Raw genomic sequence first — 25,126 nt, 5'->3', positions numbered from 1 at the left:
TGAGCACCCCAGCACGGACCCCCTGACCCCCAGGTAGGGCCGGAAGGTTCCAGGACTGATTTCAGCGTCCCAGCTCCCCTCTGAGCATTGCTCCCCGTGCAGACCCTGTGTGTCCCCCCACGTGGCAATAAACAGGCTGGAAGGTGAAGGAATTGTCCTTTATTTGGGAAGTTCACAGTCAGTTTGGGGTGCGAGGACAGTGCTACAACCCCCCCACGAGCAGAGCTGAGGCTGGGCAGGCGCCGGGGAGGCTGCAGGGCAGGGAAGGACCCCCGAGGGGCTTGGACCCACGGGAAGACAGCCTGGACAGGGGGTCTGCAGCGCTCCCCTCCTCCATCCCTCCCACCGCGGGTTTCTTTGGCTTCCTTTGGACATTGCACGCTCCAGGGATGTGCAGAGGAGGGCGGCAGGTACCTCCGGGAGGGCTGAGCCCCTGGCAGCCCCCAGGAATCAGGGAATGTCGCTGCATCTGCCCCTGGGCACATCCACATTGCTTCCCACAGCTTCCTTCTGCGTGCCTGGCAGCGGGATGGGCAGGCCAGGACGTACCGGTGCCTGTGACACCCTCAGGGCTGGGGGCTGCCCGGGGGTCCCTGCTCTGCCAGCAGCCCCCTGCCCACGGCTGCGCCCGCCCGTGCCAGGAGGGATGTGGGGAACGTCGGGAGAGAGATCCGGCACCTCTGGCAGAGAAAGCATCCGTGGAGCTGCGAGCCCGCGGGGAGGGGTGGCACAGCCTCGGGGCAGCCCCTCGGCAGGCACAGCCAGGACCTGGCACCGGTCCTGTGCCCAGGGGCCGCCCCGGTGCCACCCTCAGTTCCTGGCAGCGATGACCACGGACAAGGCCACGCCGCCGAGCGCGATGGCCGTGGCGCCGAAGAGCCACTTCCAGGGGATGGACTGCGGGGAGCAGAGCACGGGGACGTCAGGGGCTGTGCCCGTGGCAGGGGACACGTGCCACCCTGCCTGCCCTGCCCTGCTGGACAGGGCATCCCAAAAAGGCAGCGCCGTGCGGGACAGCGTGTGCCGCCAGCTGACAGCGCTTCCCGACGGGAGCTGGGAGCAAAGTCCAGAGGCTGCAGCTGGCATGGCTGGGATCCACAGCCAGGACGCTGCCAGGGCACAGGCTGTTATCTGGGATGTGTTCTGGGCACGGCTCCCGGAGCACGGTCCCCTGCTCCCAGCGGGATCGCTGTCCTGACACAGCCCGACCACATCGCGCTCGGGAGCAGGGCTGTGTCCCTCCTGGGGGACCTGGGGGACACTGACACACCCCCTGAGGGTCCCCACCGGCTCAGCCACCCCCCCAGAGGCCTTACCCAGGGCAGTTTGTCTTTGCACTTCCTGGGGGTGCTGGCGGCGCTGGGATTCCCGAGCATCTTCCTGTACATCTCCGTCTCCACGTTCCTCTGGTCCGCGTGCTTCTTCACCAGCTTGGAGAGCTCAGCGTGGATGGTCTGGGGAGGACAGCGTGCTGTTATCAGCCCTGCACCATCCCTGCCTGCCAGGGAGGGGACCTGTCACCCACAGCACGTTCCACCACCCCTGGGACGTGCAGGAACAGCTGAGGGGGTGATGAGGCCTCATCCTGCCCCACGTCCCCACACCATGGGGCACTCTGTGGGTCTAATGCTCCTCTGTCCTTTTTGGCAGCAGGGAGCAGAGCCCAGGGCTGATGGCAGACACCAGGGAAGGGATTTTATCCTTTAATCGAGACAGGAAAGTGTCTGCCTTGAGGACAGATGTGCACCAGCTCTCCCACTTTGTCTGGAAGCAGGCTGGGAAACTCAGCCTGGTGTAAAGTGGGATTGCAGCAAGACCCACAGCGTGTCCACACCTGCCCTGCGTGGGGCTCACAGGCTCCCCAAAACCAGCAGGAAGCACCAGGGAGCTGAGCAGGGCAGGGTGGCAGCAGGACATTGTGGTGACCCTGGTGGCACAGCCACGCTGTGCCCTCTGCTGGGGGACACATCCCGAGAGCGCCAGCTCTGCCAGCCGGGGAAATCTGCCTCCAACACGAAAATCTGGATGTCTGGAGAACAGAACACTCCTGCCTGGAGCTCTCTGGGGCTGTCACATCAGTGTCAGGCAGCCCTGAGCATCCCAAGGGGTCAGGGAAGGGAGGTGTGTGCCAGCCTGGCGGGAGGCAGGTGGAGCCCAGCATTTCTGGAGCGTTTGCAGCACCGGTGGCCGCGGCCCCTGAGTCACCCACGCCGCGACTGGAGAGGCACCACCGCTCCCCCAGGAGCCCGGGCAGCAGCTGGGGAGGGCAGTAATTTGCTGTTCTTGTGGTTTCACTGGACACGTCACTGCCGGGCATTTGGATTTTCCAGCCCTCTCCAATTAAAAGCTCCATCGGAACTACTGGGGAGCAGCCGCCCTGCCCAGGGACGTGCCAGGGGAACGGCTCCCAGGGCTGCTCCCTCTCCACCCTGACCTTGATGGGAAAGAAAGGGTCTGGGGTCCTGCTCACCCTTCCAAGGGGGGTCAAACCACCTCTGAAGGTGCTGTGGGGGCACCAAGCACCTGCTTGTGTCACATCTCCCCCGTGACCTTCAGGGACCGGATCATGACACAGATCCTGATGGTCTGGTGAAACCCTCATGGGAAAGAAATGGACACACCAGATCCAGACAAGGTTTAAAGCCCATCTGGAGAGCCAAGACCCCCAGGACGACCCTGTGCAGGCAACACCTCCCTGTCTCCTCCCAGCCTCGCTCCTGCTGGGGTCATTTCCTGGCACTGGTTTTTGATTTCTCCCGAGGCTCCAGTCCTGCAGCTGATCATTAACTGACAGGAAATTCCTGACCCAGAGCTCGCCCTGCCCGGGCGCTGGACCGAGGTCTGGCTGCTCCCAGCACCCGGTGATTCACTCTCGGGGCTGCTCGGCGAGTTTGTGGGGACTCAGCTCTGCTCCACTTCCCCCAACCACAGCACAAACTGCCCCAGCCACCTGGGGAACCTGGAGCAGCCTGGACCCTCCCCACGGCACGGAGATGGGCTGGCAGGGAGTCCTGTCACCATCAGGACCAAAGGTCACCAGGGAACCTCACAACCAGGAGATAAGGCTGGAGACCAGCCCAGCCCCACTCCACGTGGTGCATCATTCCCCAGCCTCTGGGGGCTATTCCCAGCCCCCCCTCACGGAGCTGGGGACAGCTCCAGGGAGTCTCAGCCCCCCAGGAGCAACGCTGAGGTTTGTAGGGACATGACAAGAGAGAAGAAGCAGCATGCAGGAGACCCCCAGCCTAGGGGGACCACGGGCAGCACACACCTCCAGCCTACCTTGTTTGAAGGCTCCAGCTTCAAGGCTGCCTTCAGGATGGGAATGGCCTCTCTGTACTCTCCCTGCTGAGCCAGCACCTGCAGGGTGACACAGGGACGGAGCAGAGCTGAGCTCTGTCCCTCACCCCCTGCCACGCCGCAGAGAAGGGACCCCTCCTCACCTTCCCCTTCCTGAAGAGAGCCTTGATGTTCCCAGGCTGGTGCTCCAGCACGAGGTTACAGGACTTGAGAGCTGCCTTGAAATGGTCCAACTTCAGCTGCGAGGCCGCCAGGTTGTTGAGACACTTCACCTTCACGTCCAGCAGCTCGGCCTCCTCGTCCGGGCTGAAATCCACTGCGCACCCGCCGAGGCCAGGTCACAGCAGGGCCAGGAGCCCCGGCGACCCTCTCTGGGTGGGGACAGGTACCTTTGGAGCTGGAGCCCACAATCCTGAGGGCGATGTCGTAGGAGTTGATGGCCAGCACGTAATCTGCCTGCTGGTAGAAGAAGTTGCCGCGCTCCCGTTTGCGGTTGGCCAGCCGGATCTTCTCCTTGCCGCTGAGCAGCTCCAGGTCCGGCGCGTCCCGAGCCGCCAGCAGCTCCACCTCCAGCCAGAGGGACACATTGGGGGGCACGTCAGGGCTCCTGCACAAAGCCAGGACACCGCTGTCACCTCTGGGGTGCTGCTGGGCTTGGCACCGTGAAATCCAAGCTCAGGAATCCCTGATGATGTGGGCGCTGCCACTCGAGGCAGGACACGCTGCTCGTGGCCAGCAGAGGTTGGACAGCTGGGCTGTCACCAGGTGAGCAGGGGACAGCTTCCCCAGCCCTGTGTGGGACCACCCTGCTGCAGGTGAGGGGCTGCCAGCTCACCTGCCCTGAGCTCCGTAGCAGTACTTGGCGTCTGACACGATCAAAGCCGTCTCGCCCATCTCCAGGAGCTGCACGCACAGGTCCAGAGCCTGCAGGGGACAACACGGCAGGGACTGTGAAGGTTCTCCAGTTCCAACCTCCAACACCTTCCACAAGAGCAGCTGGCTCCAAACCCCCTCTAACTCAGCCAACATCGTGGGGAGGGAGCACAAGCAAGGCAGAGGGGCCACTGTGATCCACAAAGGGGATGTCACCGACCCCAGCCCTCCCTGCGGCCCCTGAGGTGAGGTCCTGCTCCCAGGTGAGCGTCCAGCCCGTGCTCACCTGCAGGACATCGCAGTCCCCCAGCGTGAAGGTGAGGGCAGGGTCCTCTTCCACCACGGTGCCATCCTCCAGCGTGGCCTTCAGGCGGATTGTCACGTCCTGTCCCTTTTGGGGACGGCTCTCCACACCCTGGCCCGGCACCAGCGTCTTCTTCTTGAGCAAACCATTCCCTGGGCACGGAAAAACCGGGGGCACGTCGGGACCCGCTGGGGAGGGAAAAGCCCGACTGCCCCCACCCTTGGTGGCACCTGGAGCCCCGGGGAAGCCCGAGAGGCCCCGGAACGGAGCAGCCTCAGCTCTCACCCAAAACATCGAGCCACTCCTCGGGGTCCCCGGGGTCCCCGGCCGCGTCCGCCACTCCCCGCTCCGGGGGCTGCGCGTCCTTCCGCGGCGGGGCCGGCGGCCGGCCCACGTCCTCCAGCGGGGGCAGCTCGCTCAGGTCATCCTCATCCTCCTCCCCTTCCTCTTCCAGCACCTCGAAATCCTCCGCCGTGTCCAGCTGAGCCGCGTCCGCCGCCGCCGCCTCGGTGCCGGTGCCCGCCCGGCCCGGGGAGCCGCTCCCCGGTTCCTCCCCGCTGGACGCCATGGCGGCGGAGCAACCTGGAGCGGGGAGAGAGGGCAGGGATGGGACCTGCTCTTACCGGCACAGACGCTCCCGCCGGCCCGGAGACCACCGGGACCCTCCGGGAGCGGGCGATGCGCAACGGGACAGCGGAGAGTCCGGAGCGCCGGGGAAGGATGGGGCCTGGCGGGGGCGGGGGCTCGGCGGGATGGCGGGGGGGGGGGGTGTCTGACCGGTGGGATCGGGGGGGTCGCGGCCCCGGGCCGGTACCGTGGGGGGGGCGGCCCCGCGCCCCCCGCCCGCCCCACGTGACCGCCGCGCGCCCCCCGCCGCTCCCACCTGGCCCGCAAACGCGCGGGCGCAGGCCCCGCCCCCCTGCTCCTATTGGTCCGTCCCCGCCCACCGCGCGACGCCATTGGGCGGGGAGCACGCTCGTCAGCCGCGCGCCCGCGGTGCCCCCCGACGCCTTAAAGGGGCCGCCACCAGCGAGAGCGCCCTGGCACGGCAAACAGCGGGGCCGGGGCCTCGGCACCGGTACCGGAGAGGCTCCGTGATGCCCGCAGGGGTCGCGACCCTCTCGCCAGGCCGGTCTCCGGGACTTCCGGCTCTGCGCGGTGACGCGGCGGGGTCGCGCCCCACGTGACTGCACACCCGGAAGCGGCGCGGAGCGGCCGCCGGTGCCGCCCCCGGTACCGCTCCCGCTCCCGTCATGTGAAGCGGCGGGACGGGCTCCCGCAGGTACGCGGACATTGTTCGTGGGAGGCCCCGGGGACACCACTGGAGGCCCAGGCCGCCGTGTCCCCGAGGGAACCCGGGGCTGGCGGCTCTACCGGGGCCGGGGGGCGGCGGGCGGCCAGGGGACCCCCCGTTACCGGCGTGTGGGGCCGCTCCGGGAGGGGGCACGGCGGCGGGGTACCCGGTACTGGGTGCACGGCAGGGTGCCGGTATGACGGAGGGGAAGGGGAGGGTCTCCGTTACCGGCACGGGCGGCTCCGGTCCCCCGGCTGAGCCGCCGCCGCGGTCCCGCAGGTCACGATGGAGCCCACGGCCTCGCAGGTGTTCTGCGGGAGGGTGCTGGGCATGGTCAACGCCGAGGACGTCAACGCCATCATCCTGGCCCAGAAAAACATGTGAGTCCCGCGGGGGAGCGGCCGGTGGGAAACCCGGTACCGGCACCGGGAGCCTGCCGGGATCTTAACCGAGCTCCGTGTGCCTCCCCGGCGCAGGTTGGATCGGTTTGAGAAGACCAACGAGATGCTGCTCAACTTCAACAACCTGTCCAGCGTGCGCATGCAGCAGATGAGCGAGCGCTTCCTGCACCACACCCGCACCCTGGTGGAGATGAAGAAGGACCTGGACAGCATCTTCCGGAGGATCCGGTGGGGAACGGGCCGGGAACGGGCTGGGAACGGGCTGGGAGGGGCGGGAACGGGCCGGGAACGGGCTGGGAACGGGCTGGGAGGGGCGGGAACGGGCCGGGAGGGGCGGGGGGCGCGTTACAGCGGGCACAGGTCCGAGTTTGGGGGGCTGTGAGAAGGAAGATCTGTTGGGGAAGGGAGAATATGTGATGGAGGTTGGAGGTTTGGGGTTCGTGATCCTGCTCTGGGTGTGGGATGCTGCCGTGGGAGCTGCTCGGGGTGGTGGCAAAACACAAAAAGTGGGGTTCAGGAACACCCCCGTGTGCTGGGGAGGGTGGGATGGGGCGTTCTGGGGGTTTGGGGCGGGAGTCCCTCAGCTTTGGGATTTGTTTGCGTTGCCCAGGGAGCTGGGGGGCAGCTCAGCCCCGGCTCCCTGAGCTCCCCACGGACTGGGATTGCTCTCTCCTCCCCAGGACGCTCAAAGGGAAGTTGGCAAAGCAGTACCCGGAGGCTTTCAGCAGTGAGTGATTCCTGACACGCGGATACATGGAATGGTTTGGGCTGGAGGGACCTTAAAGCCCACCTGGTGCCACCCCTGCCCTGGCAGGGACTGTCCTAGGCTGCTCCAGCCCGGCCTTGGGCACTGCCAGGGATCCAGGGGCAGCCACAGCTGCTCTGGGCACCCTGTGCCAGGGCCTGCCCACCCTCCCAGCCAGGAATTCCTTCCCATTCCTTCCCAATTCCCCATCCATCCCTGCCCTCTGGCAGTGGGAAGCCATTCCCCTTGTCCTGGCACGCTCCACACTCAGTTTTCCTCCCGTGGGAAGAGCCTCTGTTCCTAAAGACATCCCTCAGGAACCACAAGTCCACGTGCTGGCCCGTGGCTGCTTCCCTAAAAAACCCAAAAAACTCCTTAAATCCTTGAAAGAAGGGGCTGGATCCCAGAGTGGCGGGGTGGGGATGGCTGAAACTCACAAGAATCACAACCAACCCCCAATTTATTCGCTGGATTTCTTAAAAACCCATTTAAAATGAGGGAACCACCGCTCCCCCAGCACCAACCTCCCTCCTCCTCCCTCCCAGACATCCACGAGTCCCCCATCCTGGAGGACGACGAGGACTTCGACCCCGTCCCCAAGAGCACCACCACCACCATCGCTACCTCGGAGCAGAGCACCGAGTCCTGTGACAGCAGCCCCGACCTCATCTCCCCCACCACCAGCCAGGACTTCGAGGATTTGTCCCAAGGCCACTTGGAGGGCCCGGCCGTGAACGGACAGAGTCTCACAGACGAGGACACGGCCCACCTGGACTAGGAGCCCTGCAGAACTTTCTAGGCTGTGTTTATACCTGGCTGTCGCTCTTTTTGGGGGTTTTTTTGGGGTTGGTTGTTTTTTTTTTCCTCTCTCTCTCTGGGAAGAGGGGAAGCCAAGGCTGGGAGGAAGGTGCTGCTCCTTCTGCCACGCTGGCTTCAGGGGGAATCAGTAAATCCTGGGTTGGAAATGCCTCTTGTCCTCCTCCCTCCTTCCTGCCCTCAGGACGGCGGCTAGACCTCACCCTCCCTGCAGATTTTTTGGCGCAGAAAAGCCGTTTTTGGGGCTTTTCTTTTTGTGTTTTGTAAGAAATGCTGTCCCTGAGGCTCTGTGTGCCCACCAGGGGTCTGTCCCTGCTGCTGATGGACCCGTGCTGGCTGAGCTCTCCACCAGAGCTGCCTTTCCCTTTGCTTCTCACACTCCCACGGCGCTGCTGGTGGCTCCACTGGCAGCTCCCCAGGAGCAGGAGCTCTCCAGATCTTTCTTTTCCACCAGCATTGCAGTGTGACGGAGGAACTGCTCGGTTTTGGGGTCCCGAGGGGGCGAGAGGGGAGTGGAGGAGTGGAGGACTGGCTGCTGGGGCTGATCCTGCCGTTGTGGCACCCCCCGTGGGAATGGTTCCGGGGCTGTGGGGCCGGACTGGGCTCCGTGGGGTCAGTGTGGCCCCGGTCCTGGCACTCTGGGGTTGTGGGTCCGGTCCTGTGGCCGTGGGGCCGATCCCAGGGGCTGTGGGGTCAGTCCCAGGGGCAGTGGCAGGTTTGGGGGGCTGATCCCAGGGGCTGTGGGGTCAGTGTGGGTCCAGTCCTGTGGCCGTGGGGCCAATCCCAGGGGCTGTGGGGTCAGTTTGGGTCCGGTCCCGTGGGCTGTGGGGTCACTGTCAGGTTTGGGGGGGGGGGGTCAGTCCTAGGGGCAGTTTCGGGTTTGGGGGCCGGTCCCAGGGGCAATAGGGTCGGTGTAGGGCCCGTCCCAGGGGCAGTTTCGGGGGTGGGGGGCTCGGTCCGCGGGGCTGTGGGCAGGGGGTCGGTCCTGGGCCGTGTGATCGGGTTTGGTCCGGTCCCAGGTCCGTGCAGACGCTCCCGTGCCCTGTCCCGCGGGGCCGGTGTCACCCCGGCAGTGATAGAACAGTGACGGGGCTGTCGCGGGGCGGTGCCGGTGTCCCCGCCGGCTGTGACGCAGCTGTCGCGGGGCGGTACCGGGGCGGTCGCGGGGCGGTACCGGAGCTGCCTCGGGGCGGTACCGGTGTCCCCGCCGGAAATGACGGTGCTGTCGCGGGGCGGTACCGGTGTCCCCACCGGAAATGACGGAGCTGTCGCGGGGTGGTACCGGTGTCCCCACCGGAAATGACGCAGCTGTCGCGGGGCGGTACCGGTGTCCCCGCCGGCAGTGACGCAGCCGCGGTTCCGGCCCCGCCTCCCTTTCCCTCAGCAGCGAGGCCGCGGGTGCGCGCCGTGCGGGACCGGAGCGGGCCCGGGGCCTGGGGCGGGGGCCCTGCAGCCCGGGAGGGGCCGCTGCATCCCGGGAGGGGGGCTTGGGACCCGGGGAACGGGGGCTGGATCCCGGAGGGGGGAGCTGGAACCCCGGGAGGGGCCCTGGGTCCCCGGGGACGGGATTGGATCCCGCGGGAGGGCCCCGAAACGCGGGATGGGGCTGGATCCCGGGAGGGCGGGGCTGGATCCCGGGAGGGGTGCTCGGGAACGGGGCTTTGAGAGGGTTTGAGGGGCCGGGGAGCGGCGGGGCCCTGTCGGGGGCGGGACACGGTGACAACGGGGCCGGCCCGGCGTGACGCGGCCGGCGCTGCCGCAGGTGAAACGGTGCCAAGATGCAGATCTTCGTGAAGACCCTCACGGGCAAAACCATCACCCTCGAGGTGGAGCCCAATGACACCATCGAGAACGTGAAAGCCAAGATCCAGGACAAGGAAGGTACTGGCGGCGCCCGGAGTGGCGGGGTGGCCCCGGGGGTGCCCCGGTGTCCCCACCACCGCCGTGATTGTGTCCCGCAGGGATCCCCCCCGACCAGCAGCGCCTGATCTTCGCGGGGAAGCAGCTGGAGGATGGCCGCACCCTGGCCGACTACAACATCCAGAAAGGTGCTCCCCGGACCCGGGGGGGTTTTTGGGGGGGCGTTTTTGGGGTGCCCGCCGTGACACCGATCTCTCCTGGCAGAGTCCACCCTGCACCTGGTGCTGCGCCTGCGAGGGGGAATCATCGAGCCCTCCCTGCGCCAGCTGGCCCAGAAGTACAACTGTGACAAGATGATCTGCCGCAAGTACGTCCCCTCGCCCCCTCCCCGTGTCCCCTCGCCCCCTCCCCGTGTCCCCTCGCCCCCTCCCCAGGCACAGGGGGCTCTGCTGACCTGTCCCCCCCAGGTGCTACGCCCGCCTGCACCCCCGCGCCGTCAACTGCCGCAAGAAGAAGTGCGGGCACACCAACAACCTGCGCCCCAAGAAGAAGGTCAAGTAGAGCCTCCAGCCCTGCCTGCGCCGGCCAATAAAGTATTGCAACGCTCAGCCCCCGTTTTTTGGTGTTTTTTTTTACCCAGATTGTGGTTTTTCAGGAAATATGGGGGCGGTGCTGGAGCAGCATAGGAGGGTGGGGGGAACGGGGGGGGGATGGAGGTGGTGGGTGCTGGTGGGCAGTGCCTGCAGCACTGGGAGCCCCTGCTCACCCATGGGACCCCCCTGCCCACCCATGGGATCCCCCTGCCCACCCATGGGACCCCCGGCTGTGTGCACACACTGAGACCACACACAAACCCCCCGTTCATGCACTGGGAGCCCCCTGCCCACCCATAGGACCCCCGGCTGTGTGCACACACTGGGATCACACACAAACCCCCAGTTCATGCACTGGGACCCCCCTGCCCACCCATGGGACCCCCTGCCCACCCATGGGACCCCCGGCTGTGTACACACACTGGGACCACACACAAACCCCCCCCGTTCATGCACTGGGACCCCCCACCCATGGGGGGTGACTGTCACCAGGACCCCCTACGTGCTCATGCACTGGGAGTCCTCTGGTCACTTCTGCAGCCTCTGGATGGACACCAGGCCCTCCTGCCCACCCCCAGGGTGTGGATGGACACCGAGCCCCCTGCCCACCCCAGGGTCTGGATGGACACTGAGCCCCCTGCCCACCTGCCGGGACCCCCAGCATGGCACCCGCTCCCTCCTGGGCCCTCCCCGTTCGGCGGCAAACGCACCGGGACCCCCGGCTGTATGTTCAGGGCACCGGGACCCCCCGTTCACGGAGCCCCCACTGCATCCCCCTACCCATCCACCGGGACCCCCGGCCGTGCGCTCACGGCACACACAGCCGCACGGACCACACCGGGGGCGCGGGGCAGGGCACCGGGGCTGGCGGCGCTGCCGGTCGGTGCCTGCAGGTGGCGGCGGCGCCGCGCTCCGCCCCGCGGGCCCCGGGCCTGCGCCGTGCGGCCGGGCCGGGCCATGGTGAGCGGCACCGGGAGCGGGACGGGAACGGGAGCGGCCCCCGGGGGACGGGAGGGGCGTGCCGGGACCGAGCGGGTCCGTGCGCGCGGGGTCACGGGGGGTTGGTGGAGGGGGGGTCCCGGTGCCCGTCTGTGAACCGGGGGAATCCCGGTGCCGGTCCGTGCACACGTGGCCGGGGGGCTCCCGGTGCGTTCGCAGCGGGGTGGGGGCATCCCGGGGCCGGGCAGGTCCCGGTGCCCGTCTGGGTTGTGTGAGCACGGCCGGGGGTCCCGGTGCCGCTCCGGGCGGACACAGAGAGGGGTCCCGGTGCCCGTCGGTATCGCGGGCACGTGTCCGGGGGGTCCCGGTGTCAGTCCGGTTCGTGCACGAGTGGCCGGAGGCGCGGTGGGTGGGCAGGGGGATATGAACGGTGCCGGTGCCCGTCTGTGTTGTGTGCGCAACGCCGGGGGGCTCCCGGTGCCGGTGCTGGGCTCAGCTCGAACCCCGCGGCCGGAACCCCCCTGGCACCCCCAGAACCGGTTGCCCCAGCACTGGGGTGATCCCCCCGGGCGGTACCGCCTCTGCCCGGGGCCCGTTACCGGGTCACCGGTGCCGCCGCGTCCCCCAGCGCCCCGTCCCCTTCTGTCCCGCAGACGGGCGAGGCCGTGCGGGAGCTGCTGCAGCGGCTGCGGGCGCTGCAGAGCGAGCGGGTCGAGACGTACCGGCTCTTCGAGGAGTGAGTACCGGCACCGGCACCGGCACCGGCACCGCCGCGGGGACGGGCCCCCGGGGGGCGGCTGCCACCGGGGCGGGCGAGGGCACGTGGGGCACCCCCAAGAGGGAACCGGATCCCCCGTCCCGATTATTTTGCATCCTGTTGGGACGGGGCCATGGGGATGGCTGATGAGCTCCAGCTGGCAGCGGGACTCTGCGCTGGACACCTGAATCCTATTTTAGCATCCAGCAGATGATGGACTTCCTGGGATGCAGGGCTGAGAGTGCTAAGGATGAAAAAACCCAAACCCCCAACTTTCCCCCCCAAAAAAGCAGTTTCCAACCCTGCCCTGTGTGAGGGGTGAGGCTGCCTGGTCACGCTGCCAAATCCAGGCAGGAACAGGCAGGAAAACCGCGCTGGTGCTGCCTGGGGCAAAGGGGGCTCAGCTCCAGGATGGGCACCCCGGGGTGGTGACGGTGGCTTCTCCCCCCTGACCTGTCCGCAGGGGCCACCGGGCCTACCTGAGCAGTGCCCCCCACTATGACTTCCCGCGGTACCGGCAGCTGGTGCACGAGGTCACCGTGGCCTTCAGCGGCATCTCCCGGGAGGTGCTGGCCATCGCCGGGCGCCTGCGGGACGAGCTCGGCCGCCCCGACCTGGCGCAGCACCTGGGCCGGCTCCAGGAGAGGGAGCAGGAGAAGCTGCAGCTGGTGGGTGCTGGGCTGTTTTGGGGTGTCCCTGGGGCGGTGCCCGGGCTGCTTTGGGGGGTCTCAGCTCCCACGGTGTCCCCCCGCAGACGGCACAGCTGCAGCTGGCCCGGCAGCAGGCACAGGACCAGCCCGAGGTGGACGCCCATCAGCAGGAGGTGCAGGAGCTCAAGCACAAGTAGGTGGTGGCCCCGCTGCTGTCCCCCCTCATTTTGGGATGACAGAATCCCCCCTGGCACCCCCTTCTGCCCCTGTTTTGGGATGGCACCCCCTCCCCAGCCCGCAGGAGCGTCCTGAGCTGGAAGGGATCCTGGAGTCCAGGCCAGGAGCCCCTTCCCCGCCTTTCCCCGCCCTCCCTCCGGCCCAGGGGGGCCCAGATGGTGCCTTCGGGGTCTGGCGGCGCTGCGTGGCCGCGTCCCCTCGGCCTCCCCGGGCTGAGTGTTTCATAAACAGCGCGGGGAAGGCGAGGCGGCCCACATAATATGCTCCATATGGGCTTTATTTATAGTTTCCATCCGCTCTCGTAGGCTAATTAAAACCATTGAGGCAATCAGCGAAATTCTCCAGGACCTTAAGTACGATTCGGAAGAAGTTGAGTGATGGGTGTCCCCGTGGGAACGGCTGGAGGGGCCGGCCTGCTGCAACGGGGGCCCCGCTCATCCCCCACCCGCTCCCGGTGCACCTTGGCAAGGTGGGCATTGTCCTCTGGGCCCCTTTTCTGCAGCTCAGGCTGGAAGGGGTGGAGAAGCTCCCTCTGGGACAAGAGGGGTCCCCCTAAATCCTGAGTACCCCTCAGCAGAGGGGTCTGGCGTGGGGCTGGTTCCCCTCCCCGGCTGTGCCGGCGCTGTGCCAAAGGCGAATCGCACCCTGCAGTGCCAAGGGGCTGCCGTGCCAGGCCTCCATCGAGCTGGGCACTGTCCCTGCTGCCAGCTGGAGGGCAGCAGCCCCCCCAAACCACATCGTGGAGAGCGGCTGTGCCCCCAGCCCCGCTGCAGCTGCGGTGCTCCACACGCGCTTTTTCTATGGTCACCCCAAATAAACCTGTCCCCGTGGAGCTGGCCTGAGTGGTGTGATCTCTGGGGTTGGTGTGGGCCCTGCTGCCCCAGTGCCACCCCCTCCACCTTGGCTCGGTCCCCTGGGAGCCCCGGGATGGGGTGACAAGGGCCACGGGCCCCACTTGGCTGCCCGCTGCATCCCCGTCCCCGCGCAGCGCTGCCGCTCCGCTGACGCAGACCCCGGTGGGGTTTCAGAGGTTTATTGGCATTAAGCTTAAATCTGTTCCTAATTGACTGAAATGGAACCAAAATAAGGCTGGTTTGAATCAAAACTGGAGCAGGCACTGGGCAAACCCCAGCAGCCTCCAATCAGCCCGCGTGGCTCCCTGGGGACGGACCCCTCCGTGCACTCGCACGTGGGACCCTGGCGAGAAAAAGGCCAAAATCGCTTCCCGGGAGGGGAACTGCGGCAAGGGTGGGGTCACCCGGGAAGCCTCCGCCGCCTCTTTCATCCCAGAGGCTGCTCGGGCCGGCGGAGCCAAGCCTCCGTGCCTCCCCCGGCCGGGCGAGGCTGGGGGGTCCCCTCGCTGCCGCAGGGCCGCGGTCCCACAGAGCCCCCGGGGCTGGGCCAGCCCGGCCCCCCAACCTCACCCCACCCCATCCCCCAGGGCTGCGGGGCCGCGCTGCGCCCCGGCCGCCTCCCGGCTCCCCCGCGGCGGGGCCGGGGCGGGCGCGGGCGGTCCCGGGTGGGCGCCGGGCGCCCCGTCCTTTCCTGCCGGCGCTCGGTCCCCCGCGGGCTACAACTTATCGCCGGGAAGAACCTGCGGAGAGGAGCAGAGCCCCGCGTCGCCCCGGGGTCGGCGTCACCCCCCAGCATCCCTGGGGTGGGGGGTCACCCCGCGTCCCCCCCCCCCCTCCCCGTCCCCACCCAGCCGGGGAGAAGAAGTGCGAAAGGCTCCTTACCTACCTGGTTGCGTGTTTTGTGCGATTTCTGCAGCCACACGCGCCACTGGTCGTAGAGTTTGATGCCGAGGTTGGAGCAGCCGTAGGCGTGTTTCTTCACCCACCCGAAAAACTGCTTCAGCTCCCGCCGCAGGGTCGTGTTCTGCTCCCCCCCTTTGGGGTCGCAGCCCCCCGCCACTCGCTCTGCGGGGACAAGGGGGTCAGTGGCACACGGGGTGGGGGGGGGCACGCCTCGACCCCCCCATCACCGCCGTGCCGTGAATGAGGCGAGGAACCCGAGCAGGTTTTGGCTCCCAGCTGGGAAAGCCGAGCTCCAAATTGGCTCCTTTGCAAGAAATCCAGGTGCCGGGCACGGAGCGGGGCAGGGCCCCCGCGCATCCCCCGGGGCGCGGGGAGGGGAGCGCGGAGCCGAGCGCTGCCGGCCGCACTCACCGCTGCGTGGGGTGGAGGCGGCCGTGGGGTTGCTCCAGTCGCTCCAGATCCCGGCTTTCTTGGAGCCGTAGATGCTGAAGGGGTTACAGCGCACCTGGACGAAGTAGACGGTGCCGGGGCGCAGGCCGGCCAGGCGGCAGGAGGTCTGGTTGCCCACGTCATCCACCACCTGCAGAGGGAGGAGATGGCGACACCGGGACCCTCGGCCACCCCCGCTGTCCCCCGGCGCCGGCCGTGCCCACCCACCTTCCACTCGGAGCTGTCCTCCACCCGGTATTGGATCTGGTACTTGGCTTGGAAGAGGAAATCCTTGAGGGCCGGCGGGGAGCTCCAGCGCACGCTCAGCTGGTCCTCCAGGTCGCCCACCCTGCTGACGTGCACGTCCGACGGCGGGTCCGTGGTGACTGCGGGGACAGGGCAGGGCTGGCGGGGACAGCGGGGCAGCGCCGCGGGGCCGCGAGGGTTAAGGAGCCGCGGATGTAGAAGCGACTCGGAGCAAACAGCCTAATTCGATTAGGAGCAATTCTGCTCACATATCGCCCATTTCCTGCTGCCCCCGCCCCGGCCCAGCGCGGCCGCTCCCCGCGAGGTCACCACCGGCACAGGCACGGCGGTGACACCGGCACAGGCACGGCGGTGACACCGGCACCGGCACGGCCGTGACACCGGCACCGGCACGGCCGTGACACGGCGGCGGTGGCGGGGCTCACCCACGTCGAGGATGTCCAGCATGACCACGTCGGACACGGCCACCCCCAGGCGGTTGGACGCCTCCACCCAGATCTCGTAGGGCGTGAAGAGGGCCAGGTCCTTGGGGATGTGGCAGGAGTAGGTTCCGGCCGTGTGGTATTCCTGGCAGGTGTTGTCCTGGCCGTACCACCTGCGGGCAGGTGATGGATGAGGTGCTGGCGCCGCTCCCCCATCCCTGGGATCCTCCCTGGGTCACTTTTTGGCTTTTCCAGGCTGCCAGATTTGGGGGACCGGCCCCGTGGTTCGCTCAGTGATTCCCAACTCAACCACAGCAGCTTCTCCTCACCCTCCCCAGCTCCATGAGGAAACCCATCCCAAGCAGGAGGCATCGAGCTGCCCCTTCCCTGTTTCCCATTAAATCCCACTCCCAAGTGTTTAACAATAACGGGGGTGAAGGCCAGCACCCACCTGCGCTTGTACTTGAGGGTGTAGTTGGTGTGCAGGAACGTCTCCCCTTCTGTCCCTGGTGCCCACTTGCAGGTCAGATCCTTCATGTTTTTGGACCAGCAAGTGATGTTGACTGGTTTTTCTGGGGGTACTGGGAGAGACAAAACCCAAAGAACAAGAGGTTCCAGAGCTGTTTTTTTTTCCAGCCACGGAGACACAAACCCCAAATCCGAGCTGCGTTCCCAGCTGAGCCTCTGTATTCCCGGGAATGTAGCGACCCAAGGAACAAACCCAAGCTGCATTCCCCGTTCCGATTCCACGTTCCTGGGACGGAGCATCGTCCTTAAAATAGCCCGAGATAAAATCTTACGATTATTGGTTCGGACAAGCGCGTTTTAACCGAGGCTTTGCCGAAACAGCCTCTGAGCTGCCTGCGGGTCAGGGCTCCACCAGAGCAGCTCCTGGCACGCTTTGGTGAGAACCAGGAGGCTGATTCCTCCCTGGGGATCCCCGGGTTCTCTCCCGTGGGGGAGGCACATCCCGGGACTGGCCAGACCCTGATACAGAGTGGCTGGACCCTGGCACAGAGCTGGACCTGGCACAGAGCTGGACCTGGCACAGAGTGGCTGGACTGCAGCACAATGACCAGACCATGGTACAGAGAGGCCAGACCCCAGCACAGAGTGACCAGACCCTGACACACAGTGACCAGACCCCAGTTCAGAGTGACCAGACCCTGGTACAGAGTGACCAAACCCTGCCACAGAGTGACCAGACCCTGGTACAGAGAGGCCAGACCCCAGTACAGAGTGACCAGACCCCAGCACAGTGACCAGACCCTGACACAGAGTGACCAGACCCCAGCACAGTGACCAAACCCTGACACAGAGTGACCAAACCCTGCCACAGAGTGACCAGACCCCAGTTCAGAGTGACCAGACCCTGACACAGAGTGACCAGCCCCCAGTATAGAGTGACCAGACCCCAGTACAGTGACCAGACCCCAGCACAGTGACCACACCCCACTGCAGAGTGACCAGACCCCAGCACAGAGTGACCAGACCCTGACACAGAGTGACCAAACCCTGCCACAGAGTGACCAGACCCCAGTTCAGAGTGACCAGACCCTGCCACAGAGTGACCAGACCCCAGCACAGAGTGACCAGCCCCCAGTATAGAGTGACCAGACCCCAGCACAGTGACCACACCCCACTGCAGAGTGACAAAACCCTGACACAGAGTGACCAGACCCCAGCACAGAGTGACCAGACCCTGACACAGAGTGACCAGCCCCCCGTATAGAGTGACACAGAGTGACCAGACCCCAGTACAGTGACCAGACCCCACTGCAGAGTGACCAAACCCTGACACAGAGTGACCAGACCCCAGCAAAGAGTGACCAGACCCCAGTACAGAGTGACCAGACCCTGGCACAGAGTGACCAGACCCCAGTACAGTGACCAAACCCTGACACACACAGTGACCAGCCCCTGACACAGAGTGACCAAACCCTGACACAGAGTGACCAAACCCTGACACAGAGTGACCAGACCCCAGCACAGTGCCCAGCCCCAGCCCGGAGCCGCAGACCCCGGCACGGCGCGCAGCACCCACGTACATCCAACATAAAGGCAGGAGCCGGCCAGGATGCCGCCGTCTCTGCTGTGACACACCAGGTTGTCCCCTGACTGCTGCCGGGAGCCGTTGAGGCGGGCGAGGGCCACGCTGAGCGTGGAGGGGCCCAGGGCGGCGTAGGAGGCGGCCGGGAGGCGCCGCCCGTTCAGCGTCCAGTACAGGTCCTCGGCTTTCAGCGGAAAGTCCGGGCTGACCGTGCACGTGGCCACCAGCGAGGAGCCGATCAGCAGGGTGGGGTCTTGGGGGGAAATCACGGCGGGGTCTGCAGCCGGAGAGACAGAGAGCAGGGGGGGAAATCGGTTAGGGAGGGTTTGGTGTGGAGCTGGTGAGCTGAGAGCTGTTTCAGTACATTTTGCGTCTGTTTATCCGGTTAACATTGATTTAAACGCCTTGGTGTCTCTTCTGTGTTCATTTAAATGCGTTTTATATCTGTTCAAGTACGTTGTTTTGCTATTTTGCAGCAATTTAAATCATCGCGTCTATGTCAATTTAAATCATCATATGTGTTTTAGGTTAATTTAAATACATTGTTTAGCTATTTTACATCGATGTAAATCATCACAAGCCTATACTGATTTAAATCACATATCTATTTTATATAGATTTAAATCATCACATATCTATTTTATATCAATTTAACACACTGGTTTCCATTTTACATCCATTTAAAGACACTGGTTTCTATTTTACATTGGTTTAAATGTGTTTCATATCTATTCTTTACTTCTACACATTTTATATCCATTTTATACCTAAAGACATTTTATATCTTTTATATCTCTTTAAATAGTTTTTGTATCTATTCTGTATCTCAATACACACCTATGTTTTATCTATTTAAATAAGCTTTACACATACTTTTATATCTACATATATTTTATATCTAAACACATTTACTATCTATTTTTATTTCTGCATCTATTTTAGAACTTTAAAAATACTTTTTCATATCCACTTTTTATCTTTATTTTCCCCCGGGCTAGGGCTGGGTTGCACCTTCGGAAGTTTTTCCCCGACAAAAAGATTTCAAAAAAAGAAAATTCGAGGGGATTTCCCCCTCCCCCTTTTTTTCCAACACTGCCAAGGTCCGGCATTTCCCCCTGGATCGCCTCGCCCGGGGCTGGGAAGCGCTTCCCGAGAGCCCCCGCCTCATCCTCACCATGTGCTCCCAAATCCCAGCGCTCTCCCCTCGACACCCCGAGGGTCTCACAGCTGGGAGAGCCCCTCCGAGGGGGGAAATCCCATGGCGGGACCCTCCCAAATCCCATCGCGGGACCCTCCCAAATCCCATCTCGGGACCCCTCCCAAATCCCATCGCGGGACCCCTCCCCAATCCCCCCGCTCTTCCCCCGACACCCCGAGGGTCCCACAGCTGGGAGAGCCCCTCCGCCGGGGAAATCCCATCGCGGGACCCTCCCCAATCCCCCCGTTCTCCCCCCGAGCCCCCGAGGGTCCCCCAACTGGGAGAACCCCTCCGCGGGGGGAAATCCCATCGCGGGACCCCTCCCAAATCCCATCGCGGTTCATCCCGGGACCCCTCCCAAATCCCATCGCGGGACCCCTCCCAAATCCCATCGCGGTTCATCCCGGGACCCCTCGGCTGCCCCGGCGCGGCTGCCCCGGCCCCGCTGCGGGCTGTTCCGTGTCCGTCAGCCCTTATCGGCTCCATCCGCACGCGCCGGGCTAATATTCCCAAATTACCTCCCGGAAAGTGCCGCGACCTCCCCGCCCCTCCGACCTCCCGGCCCCGATCGGCTTTCAGCGCCCGCCGCCCGCCCCGGCTCGCACCCGGCGATCCCGAAATCCGCGCACGCCGGGCTGAGATGATCCCCGGGAGGGGTCCCTGCTCCCGCCTCCCCCCTCCGCAATTAGCGCTCCGAAATCCTCCTCACGCCGGCGAGACTTAATTAGGAATTGCCGCCGTGCTTGGGGGATGCTGCTGAGGGGGGGAGGAAGACGATCCAGCGGGGAAAAACCGCCTGGGGTACCCCAAATATCGGTGCCAGGCACCCCGCGGTACCCCCGGATTGGTACCAGGCACCCCAAACCCGCACGGGATGGTGCTGGGTGCTCCGGGAGACCCCCAGCATCCGTGGATGGTGACGGATCCATCCCACCCCCAGGAACAAACCCTTCCCAAGGCCGGCCAGGCCTCTGGAAATCTCATCCCCCCTCTCTGCCAAGGAGCCCACCCCGCTCCGACCCCGCCACGAGCCGAGCCCGGAGCTGCTGCGGCTCTGCCGATAACAAACCCGGCACTCCGAGCCCCGATTCTCCTAAATCTTAATCTAAACAGCCCCAGAAACTCACACCAGCACCGTAAAACAGACACGTTTCCCATCCTCCGAGCAGGACCCTCTGGAGGGGCCAATTTTCTCTCTCTGTATTTTTTTTCCCCTGGATTTTGGTTTTTTTTCCCCTCCTCCAAGCAGGAGCCTCTGGAGGGGCCAATTATATACATATATATATTATATTTTTTTCCCCCTGGAATTGTTTTCCCCCCTCAGCACGGCCGCAGCGCCGAACATGTGTTTTAAAAGGGAAAAGTGTGAAGTTTTCCGATCGGAGAGGAAAGGGCCGGAGAGACGCAGGCAGGCTGTGGAATGTGCAAGTTGCAACGAAAATACCTGCTCGGGGGTTTTATGGCTTCTCTATTGCAAAAAAAAAAAAGCTGATCAGGTGCTAAGTAATGCTATAAAGTAAAACCACATTTCCAAGGTGTCGGGAACGTTTATGCTTTTCTTCCGAAGGGCCGGATTTCATTTTAGTTTTTATATCGGAGTTTTAAGGGGTTGGCAAAGAAAAGGGGGGGAGGAAAAAAAAAAAAAAAGCTCCGATAAGTGTCAGAGATCACGCAGTTAAAAAAGATTTATTGAGCTGTGCAGGGGGTTAAAGGAAAATAGAAATAATTGCCCTGAAGAACAAAAGGGAATTTGGGAAGCTCTGAATTCCACAGGAAAAATAAAATTAAATATATATGTGTAGTTTGAGCTCTTCTAAAACTCGAGCAGCGAGGTTTGCGGGCAGACACGGTACCCAAAAATACTTTATCCCTCTTTTCTACTCTTCTCTCCAGTCTTTTTTTCCCCCTTCTCATCCCCGGCTGGCATTTCTCGTGCCCATCCCTGGGCTCGAGGAGGGATTTATAAAAAGCCCAGGCATTCCAGCGCGGCCGAGCTGCACCGAGGGGAAACTTTCGCTCTCTAAAAGGAGATTTGGCTTCGCCTTCGCCAGCGCCGCACGTCGAGGGGCCAGCGCTGCCCCGGACCCCCGTGGGGAGGGGGGAAATGGGGGTCCGGGAGGGAACCGGGCTGGTCGGGAGGAGAAAGGTGCGGGCTCAGCCCCACCGAGGGTCCCGCCCTGGCCCCGCGCGGTTCCCAGTGGGATCGGCACCGCCGTGGGCACCGGGGTGGGCACCGGGGTGGGCACCGAGAGCCCCCGGGGGTGGCCGCTCTCGCTGAAGGGATTTTTGGAGCGTTCCTCCTCCCCACCCTGCTGCTCCAGCGGTTCCTGCCCCAATTAACGCCCGCGGGGCTCCCCCGCTCAGGACGGGGTTGGGTCAGGGGTCCGCGGCCGGGACCCCGCGGCGTGGCCGGGGAGGGGGCGCGGGAGCTGCCGGGCGAGCGGTGCCGTTTCTGGCGGGTCCCGTTCGCGCGTCGGAGCGGAGAACATCCATCGCCTTGAGAAATTCCCATCATAGGGAGGAAGCCAAACTTCCTGCTGCGGGGAGCGGGGAGCGGGGAGCGGGGAGCGGGACCTCGCCCTGCCCTGCCTCGGGCCGCAGCGGGGGCAGCGGGGCGGCGGCCGGGACCGGGGGGTCCGTCGGGTTTAAGGCTCTGTGAGGAAGGGGGGATCCCTCCGCCGTGTGTCCCCCCACGGCCGGGGGGACCCCGATTCCCGCGGGGCCGAGGCCGCTCCACGGCTCAGCCCACAGGTGGCACCTCCCGGACCTGCCAGCGCCGGGTGGGGCCCCCAAATTGGGCATCACTGCGGGGCCCCCAGGGGGATGTTTTTTGGGGGGGTCGTTCTTTTCCGTGGGGCGGGGAGGGAGATCCTTGCTGTTCTGGGTGGGAAAAGGGGATTCATTGTTCTCTGGGATGGGGGGGCGGCTCTCCGGGGGGAAGGAGGGACCCCGTTGTTCTCGGCAGGAGGAGGGGGGGTCTCAGGGGCTTTGGGGGGGCAGAGGGGGGCGATGGCTCCCCGGGGTGCGAGGGGGTCGCGTGGGGAAGGGGCTCGCTATTGTTCTCCGGGCGGAGGCCGGGGGTTTCCATTGTCCTGGGTGGGGAATGGAGCCGCATTGTTCTGCGGGAGGGGGGGCTGGACGGCGGGGAGGGGGGACAAGGGGGGACCGGCCCTTCTCGGGGTCCCCGTGCTCCGTGGGGAGAGGGAGCGCTCGCTGCTCCGGGGGAGGGGGGCTCTCCTCGCTACTCTCGGGGATGGGGGGCAGCACAAAAAAGGTTCCTCTATTGTTCTCTGCGGGGAAGGGGCGGGGGGGTCCCGCCTGGGCTGCGGGGACGGGGATGGGGGATCCCGGCTGCCTGTCGGGAGGGGATGGGGGGTCCCGGCTGCCCTTCGCGGGGGGGTCCCCGTCCTCCTCCGCAGCAGGCGAAGCGCAGCCCCGAGGTGCGCCCGGCGGTGCCCCCGCCGCGCCCGGGACCGCTCCGCATCCCGGGGCCGGGGGGGACGCGGCACACCGAGAGGAGCGGAAAGCCCCGCGGGGCTCCGCATCCCGGCACCGGTGGAGGGGAACGGGACACGCGGAAAGGAGCGGGGGAACCTCGGGGGGCTCCGCACGCCGGGGCCGGAGCCGGACGGGAGAGCCCCGGGGGGCTCCGCACAGCGCCCGCGTGGCCCCGACGGGACCCTCGCCCGCCCCGCGCCCACCTTGCGGGAGCCGCCCGGTGCTGCCGGTACTCACAGGAGAGCGGGTCGGCGCGGGGCAGGCGCGGGCAGAGCAGGAGCAGCAGCGGGAGCATCGGGAGCAGCGGCGGCGGCGGCATGGCCTGCTCCGGTGCCCGTCGGTGCCCGGGGCGGCGGAGCGCACCGGCACGTCCGGGGAAGTCCCGAGCAAGTCTGAGCAACCCCCGGTTACCAAAGCCCCAACTGCCGCCCTGGCCCCGCCCCGGGACCGCCCCCGGGGGGGCAGAAAGCCACCGGCCCCGCCACCCCCCCCATATCGCCCCGCTCCGGTACCGGCCGCGGGACAGAGCCAGGGACCGGCCCCGGGACTGGCCCCCGCCCGGTGCCCGCTGCCGCCGCGGGATGCTGGACCCCCCCCCGCCCTCCCCGGGGCCGGTGTCCCGCTCCCCCCGACCCCCCCGGTAGGTGAGTAAGAGCCGCTCCGGGGCCGCCGGCCCACGGGTGACTCACGCGCGGACCCTCCCGCGCCCCCGGGGCCGCTCTCGCCGCCGAACGGGCCCCCCCGCCGCGGCTTCCCCGCGCTCCGAGCGCCTTTGAGATCCAAACCCCTGTTCTTACTTATTTTTGGGTGGAAAACAGGAATATCATCCCATAAATCCCGATGTTTTCTATCGAATCCATCATCTCTGGGCTTTCCTCCTCAAAACCCCAAAGAAGTGGAAAAAACACCCCAAGTGGCTCCGGGTCCCCCCAGACCGGGGCTGCGTTTGTCCACAGGGGTGGTGGCATGTCCGGTAGTGCCACCAGCATCGGGACAAAGCCACCCACTTGGGCATCCCCCAGTGTCCCCCCCCCGTGCCCCCACCCGGGGTCTCGGTGGCACCGGGAGCTTTGCAGACCCCCAGGCAGGGCACAGACCCCCGGGACAGCAGATCCCGGTCATGGCAAGGCCACTGTCCCCAAGTGTGGCGTGTCCCCAGCTGTGAGGAGAGGGGACACCATTCCCCACCAGGAATGGAGCGTGGAGGGTGGCAGGGGACACCTGGGTGGCCCGGGGCGCCCCACGGACTCGGGGTGGGGGGGTGACACCGCGTGGGGCTCCGAGGTGTTGGACACCAGCAGGGACTGCAGAGATTAAAAAACACAATAAAAAACGAGAGGGGGAGGGAGCCCAAACAATGCCTTTTCCCATCGTCCTGTTTTTTGGAAGCTTCTGAACTGTTTTTGTTGAAATTTCCCAAAAATGTCAGGCTCCGGGAGCCACCCAGCCTGAGAAACTTCAGCCCCAGCGGCCGCAGTCTGGCCGAGTGAATCACGGCTGCCCCGGGGGCTGGCGGCCGCCCGCGATCCCGACCCACCGCCCGCATCCCCCCGGGAAGCCACCCAGGGACCGCCGCCAGCGCTGGGTGCTGCGGGAAGAGGAGAAATTCTCCCTCCGGAGCCGGAGCCGGGAGCAGCGGCCACCCCGGCTGCCCACCTGCACCACCCAGACCCTTCCCCCCTCGGCTCGCTCCAGGGCTGGCCCGGCTCCTCAGCGTGCCCCCGGAATTTTGGGGGGTCTAGCGGAGCCAGGGCGTGGGTGGGGTCGCGGGGAGGGGGTGACTCCACCCTGGCACTGGCAGAGGGGACATGGGTGGCTCTGGGTGGCGGAGGTGTCATCAGAAGGTGGCTCGGGGTGCAGGGGGAGGATGGAGGGACGGTGGCATCGGGAGGGGAGTGTCGATCCCCGCTGGTGTCACCTGGGACGTGGTGGGATGTCACCCCAAGTGGCACATGGACCTCCCAGCTCACAGCAGCACCTGTAGCATGGGCACAGGGTGAGGGGACGGTGGTCCCCCACCCCGGGCAGTGCCAGGGTGGCGTCAGGACCCGTCCGGGAGCAGCCGGAGGTGACCGAGCCGCTCTCCCGCGCTCTGAGTCAGCGGCGGCCGCTCAGCGGCAGCTGTGGTCAGCGCTGCCCTTTGACAGTGACCTTTAAAGCTGCTCCCTCCGGCCCACGGGCCGCCGCGCTCACAGGCACCGGCCGGAGGCAGGATCCAGCCGGGACCCCCCCTCTGACCCCCGGCCCGGGCTCTCGGCGTCAGCACCGGGCTCCCCCGGGGCCGGCGCGGTCCCGCTGCCCCCCCGGCGTGGCTCCGTTCCCAGGGCCTCTCTGCCCCGCTGCCGTGCGGGATCTGCCCGTGGGGCCCAGTCCCTGCCACGAACTCTCTGCTCTGCCCGGGCGGGACGTGGCTCCCCCCAGATGGACGCGGGTGGCCCTGGGGACATCCCCAAACCCGCCCTGAGCATCCTCGGTCCAGCTTCCCACCAGCCGTCACCTTCCCGCCTCCCTCCATCATGTGTCACCAGGGCCCTGAATTAATCTAATTACTTGATTTCCCAGCCAGAGCTCACTCCATAAAATCCTTGGACGCAGACAGCATCTGGCTCAAGGGCCAGGGTGTAAAAAACAAACAAGAAAAAAAACCCCAAACCCCGGGAAAAGCGGGAGGAGAGGCGCAGCGGAGCTGCCTCGACTGCCTGCATCCTTTTAAAGTGACCTGGGGGAAAAATAAAG

At 65.6% G+C, this 25,126-nt stretch overlaps 5 protein-coding genes across 8 annotated transcripts; 3 read left to right on the top strand and 2 right to left on the bottom strand.

Moving 5' to 3' along the window:
* Window positions 1-144: 144 nt before the first annotated feature.
* Window positions 145-5,629, bottom strand: FKBP8 (FKBP prolyl isomerase 8). Of its 3 annotated transcripts, none has more exons than XM_084221244.1 (9): window positions 5,560-5,629; window positions 4,763-5,059; window positions 4,460-4,629; window positions 4,136-4,224; window positions 3,690-3,907; window positions 3,444-3,616; window positions 3,283-3,360; window positions 1,317-1,454; window positions 145-897 (listed from the first exon to the last, which is right to left on the bottom strand). In XM_084221244.1, the coding sequence occupies exons 2-9, from the start codon at window positions 5,043-5,045 to the stop codon at window positions 811-813; spliced, it is 1,236 nt and encodes a 411-aa protein (XP_084077370.1). In that variant the 5' UTR covers window positions 5,046-5,059; window positions 5,560-5,629; the 3' UTR covers window positions 145-810. The 3 variants fall into 3 exon arrangements, with proteins under 3 accessions (XP_084077370.1, XP_084077369.1, XP_084077368.1); XM_084221243.1 differs by lacking the exon at window positions 5,560-5,629 and adding an exon at window positions 5,361-5,391; XM_084221242.1 differs by lacking the exon at window positions 5,560-5,629 and adding an exon at window positions 5,255-5,371.
* A 12-nt stretch (window positions 5,630-5,641) lies between these two features.
* On the top strand, window positions 5,642-7,885 carry KXD1 (KxDL motif containing 1). Its single transcript, XM_084221271.1, has 5 exons — window positions 5,642-5,759; window positions 6,051-6,151; window positions 6,248-6,400; window positions 6,853-6,899; window positions 7,463-7,885. The coding sequence occupies exons 2-5, from the start codon at window positions 6,057-6,059 to the stop codon at window positions 7,693-7,695; spliced, it is 528 nt and encodes a 175-aa protein (XP_084077397.1). The 5' UTR covers window positions 5,642-5,759; window positions 6,051-6,056; the 3' UTR covers window positions 7,696-7,885.
* A 1,120-nt stretch (window positions 7,886-9,005) lies between these two features.
* On the top strand, window positions 9,006-10,201 carry UBA52 (ubiquitin A-52 residue ribosomal protein fusion product 1). Its single transcript, XM_084221274.1, has 5 exons — window positions 9,006-9,131; window positions 9,496-9,614; window positions 9,695-9,781; window positions 9,858-9,960; window positions 10,061-10,201. Exons 2-5 carry the CDS (start codon window positions 9,512-9,514, stop codon window positions 10,152-10,154), a joined length of 387 nt encoding a protein of 128 aa, XP_084077400.1. The 5' UTR covers window positions 9,006-9,131; window positions 9,496-9,511; the 3' UTR covers window positions 10,155-10,201.
* A 917-nt stretch (window positions 10,202-11,118) lies between these two features.
* On the top strand, window positions 11,119-13,572 carry REX1BD (required for excision 1-B domain containing). The gene is made up of 5 exons (XM_084221272.1): window positions 11,119-11,146; window positions 11,779-11,861; window positions 12,346-12,550; window positions 12,637-12,725; window positions 13,075-13,572. Exons 1-5 carry the CDS (start codon window positions 11,144-11,146, stop codon window positions 13,145-13,147), a joined length of 453 nt encoding a protein of 150 aa, XP_084077398.1. The 5' UTR covers window positions 11,119-11,143; the 3' UTR covers window positions 13,148-13,572.
* A 537-nt stretch (window positions 13,573-14,109) lies between these two features.
* CRLF1 (cytokine receptor like factor 1) lies at window positions 14,110-22,759 on the bottom strand (the record flags this gene model as incomplete). 2 transcript variants are annotated; one of them, XM_084221255.1, is made up of 8 exons in its annotated part: window positions 14,110-14,363; window positions 14,510-14,688; window positions 14,938-15,106; window positions 15,184-15,341; window positions 15,648-15,817; window positions 16,096-16,225; window positions 17,693-17,971; window positions 22,628-22,709. In XM_084221255.1, the coding sequence occupies 8 exons, from the start codon at window positions 22,707-22,709 to the stop codon at window positions 14,340-14,342; spliced, it is 1,191 nt and encodes a 396-aa protein (XP_084077381.1). In that variant the 3' UTR covers window positions 14,110-14,339. The 2 variants fall into 2 exon arrangements, with proteins under 2 accessions (XP_084077381.1, XP_084077380.1); XM_084221254.1 differs by lacking the exon at window positions 17,693-17,971 and having other exon boundaries at window positions 22,628-22,759.
* Window positions 22,760-25,126: the final 2,367 nt, after the last annotated feature.

This window comes from Fringilla coelebs (genome assembly GCF_963513975.1).
Source record: "Fringilla coelebs genome assembly, chromosome: 24".
NCBI classification, from domain to species: Eukaryota; Metazoa; Chordata; class Aves; order Passeriformes; family Fringillidae; genus Fringilla; species Fringilla coelebs.
This window is presented reverse-complemented; position numbering and strand designations above follow the sequence as displayed.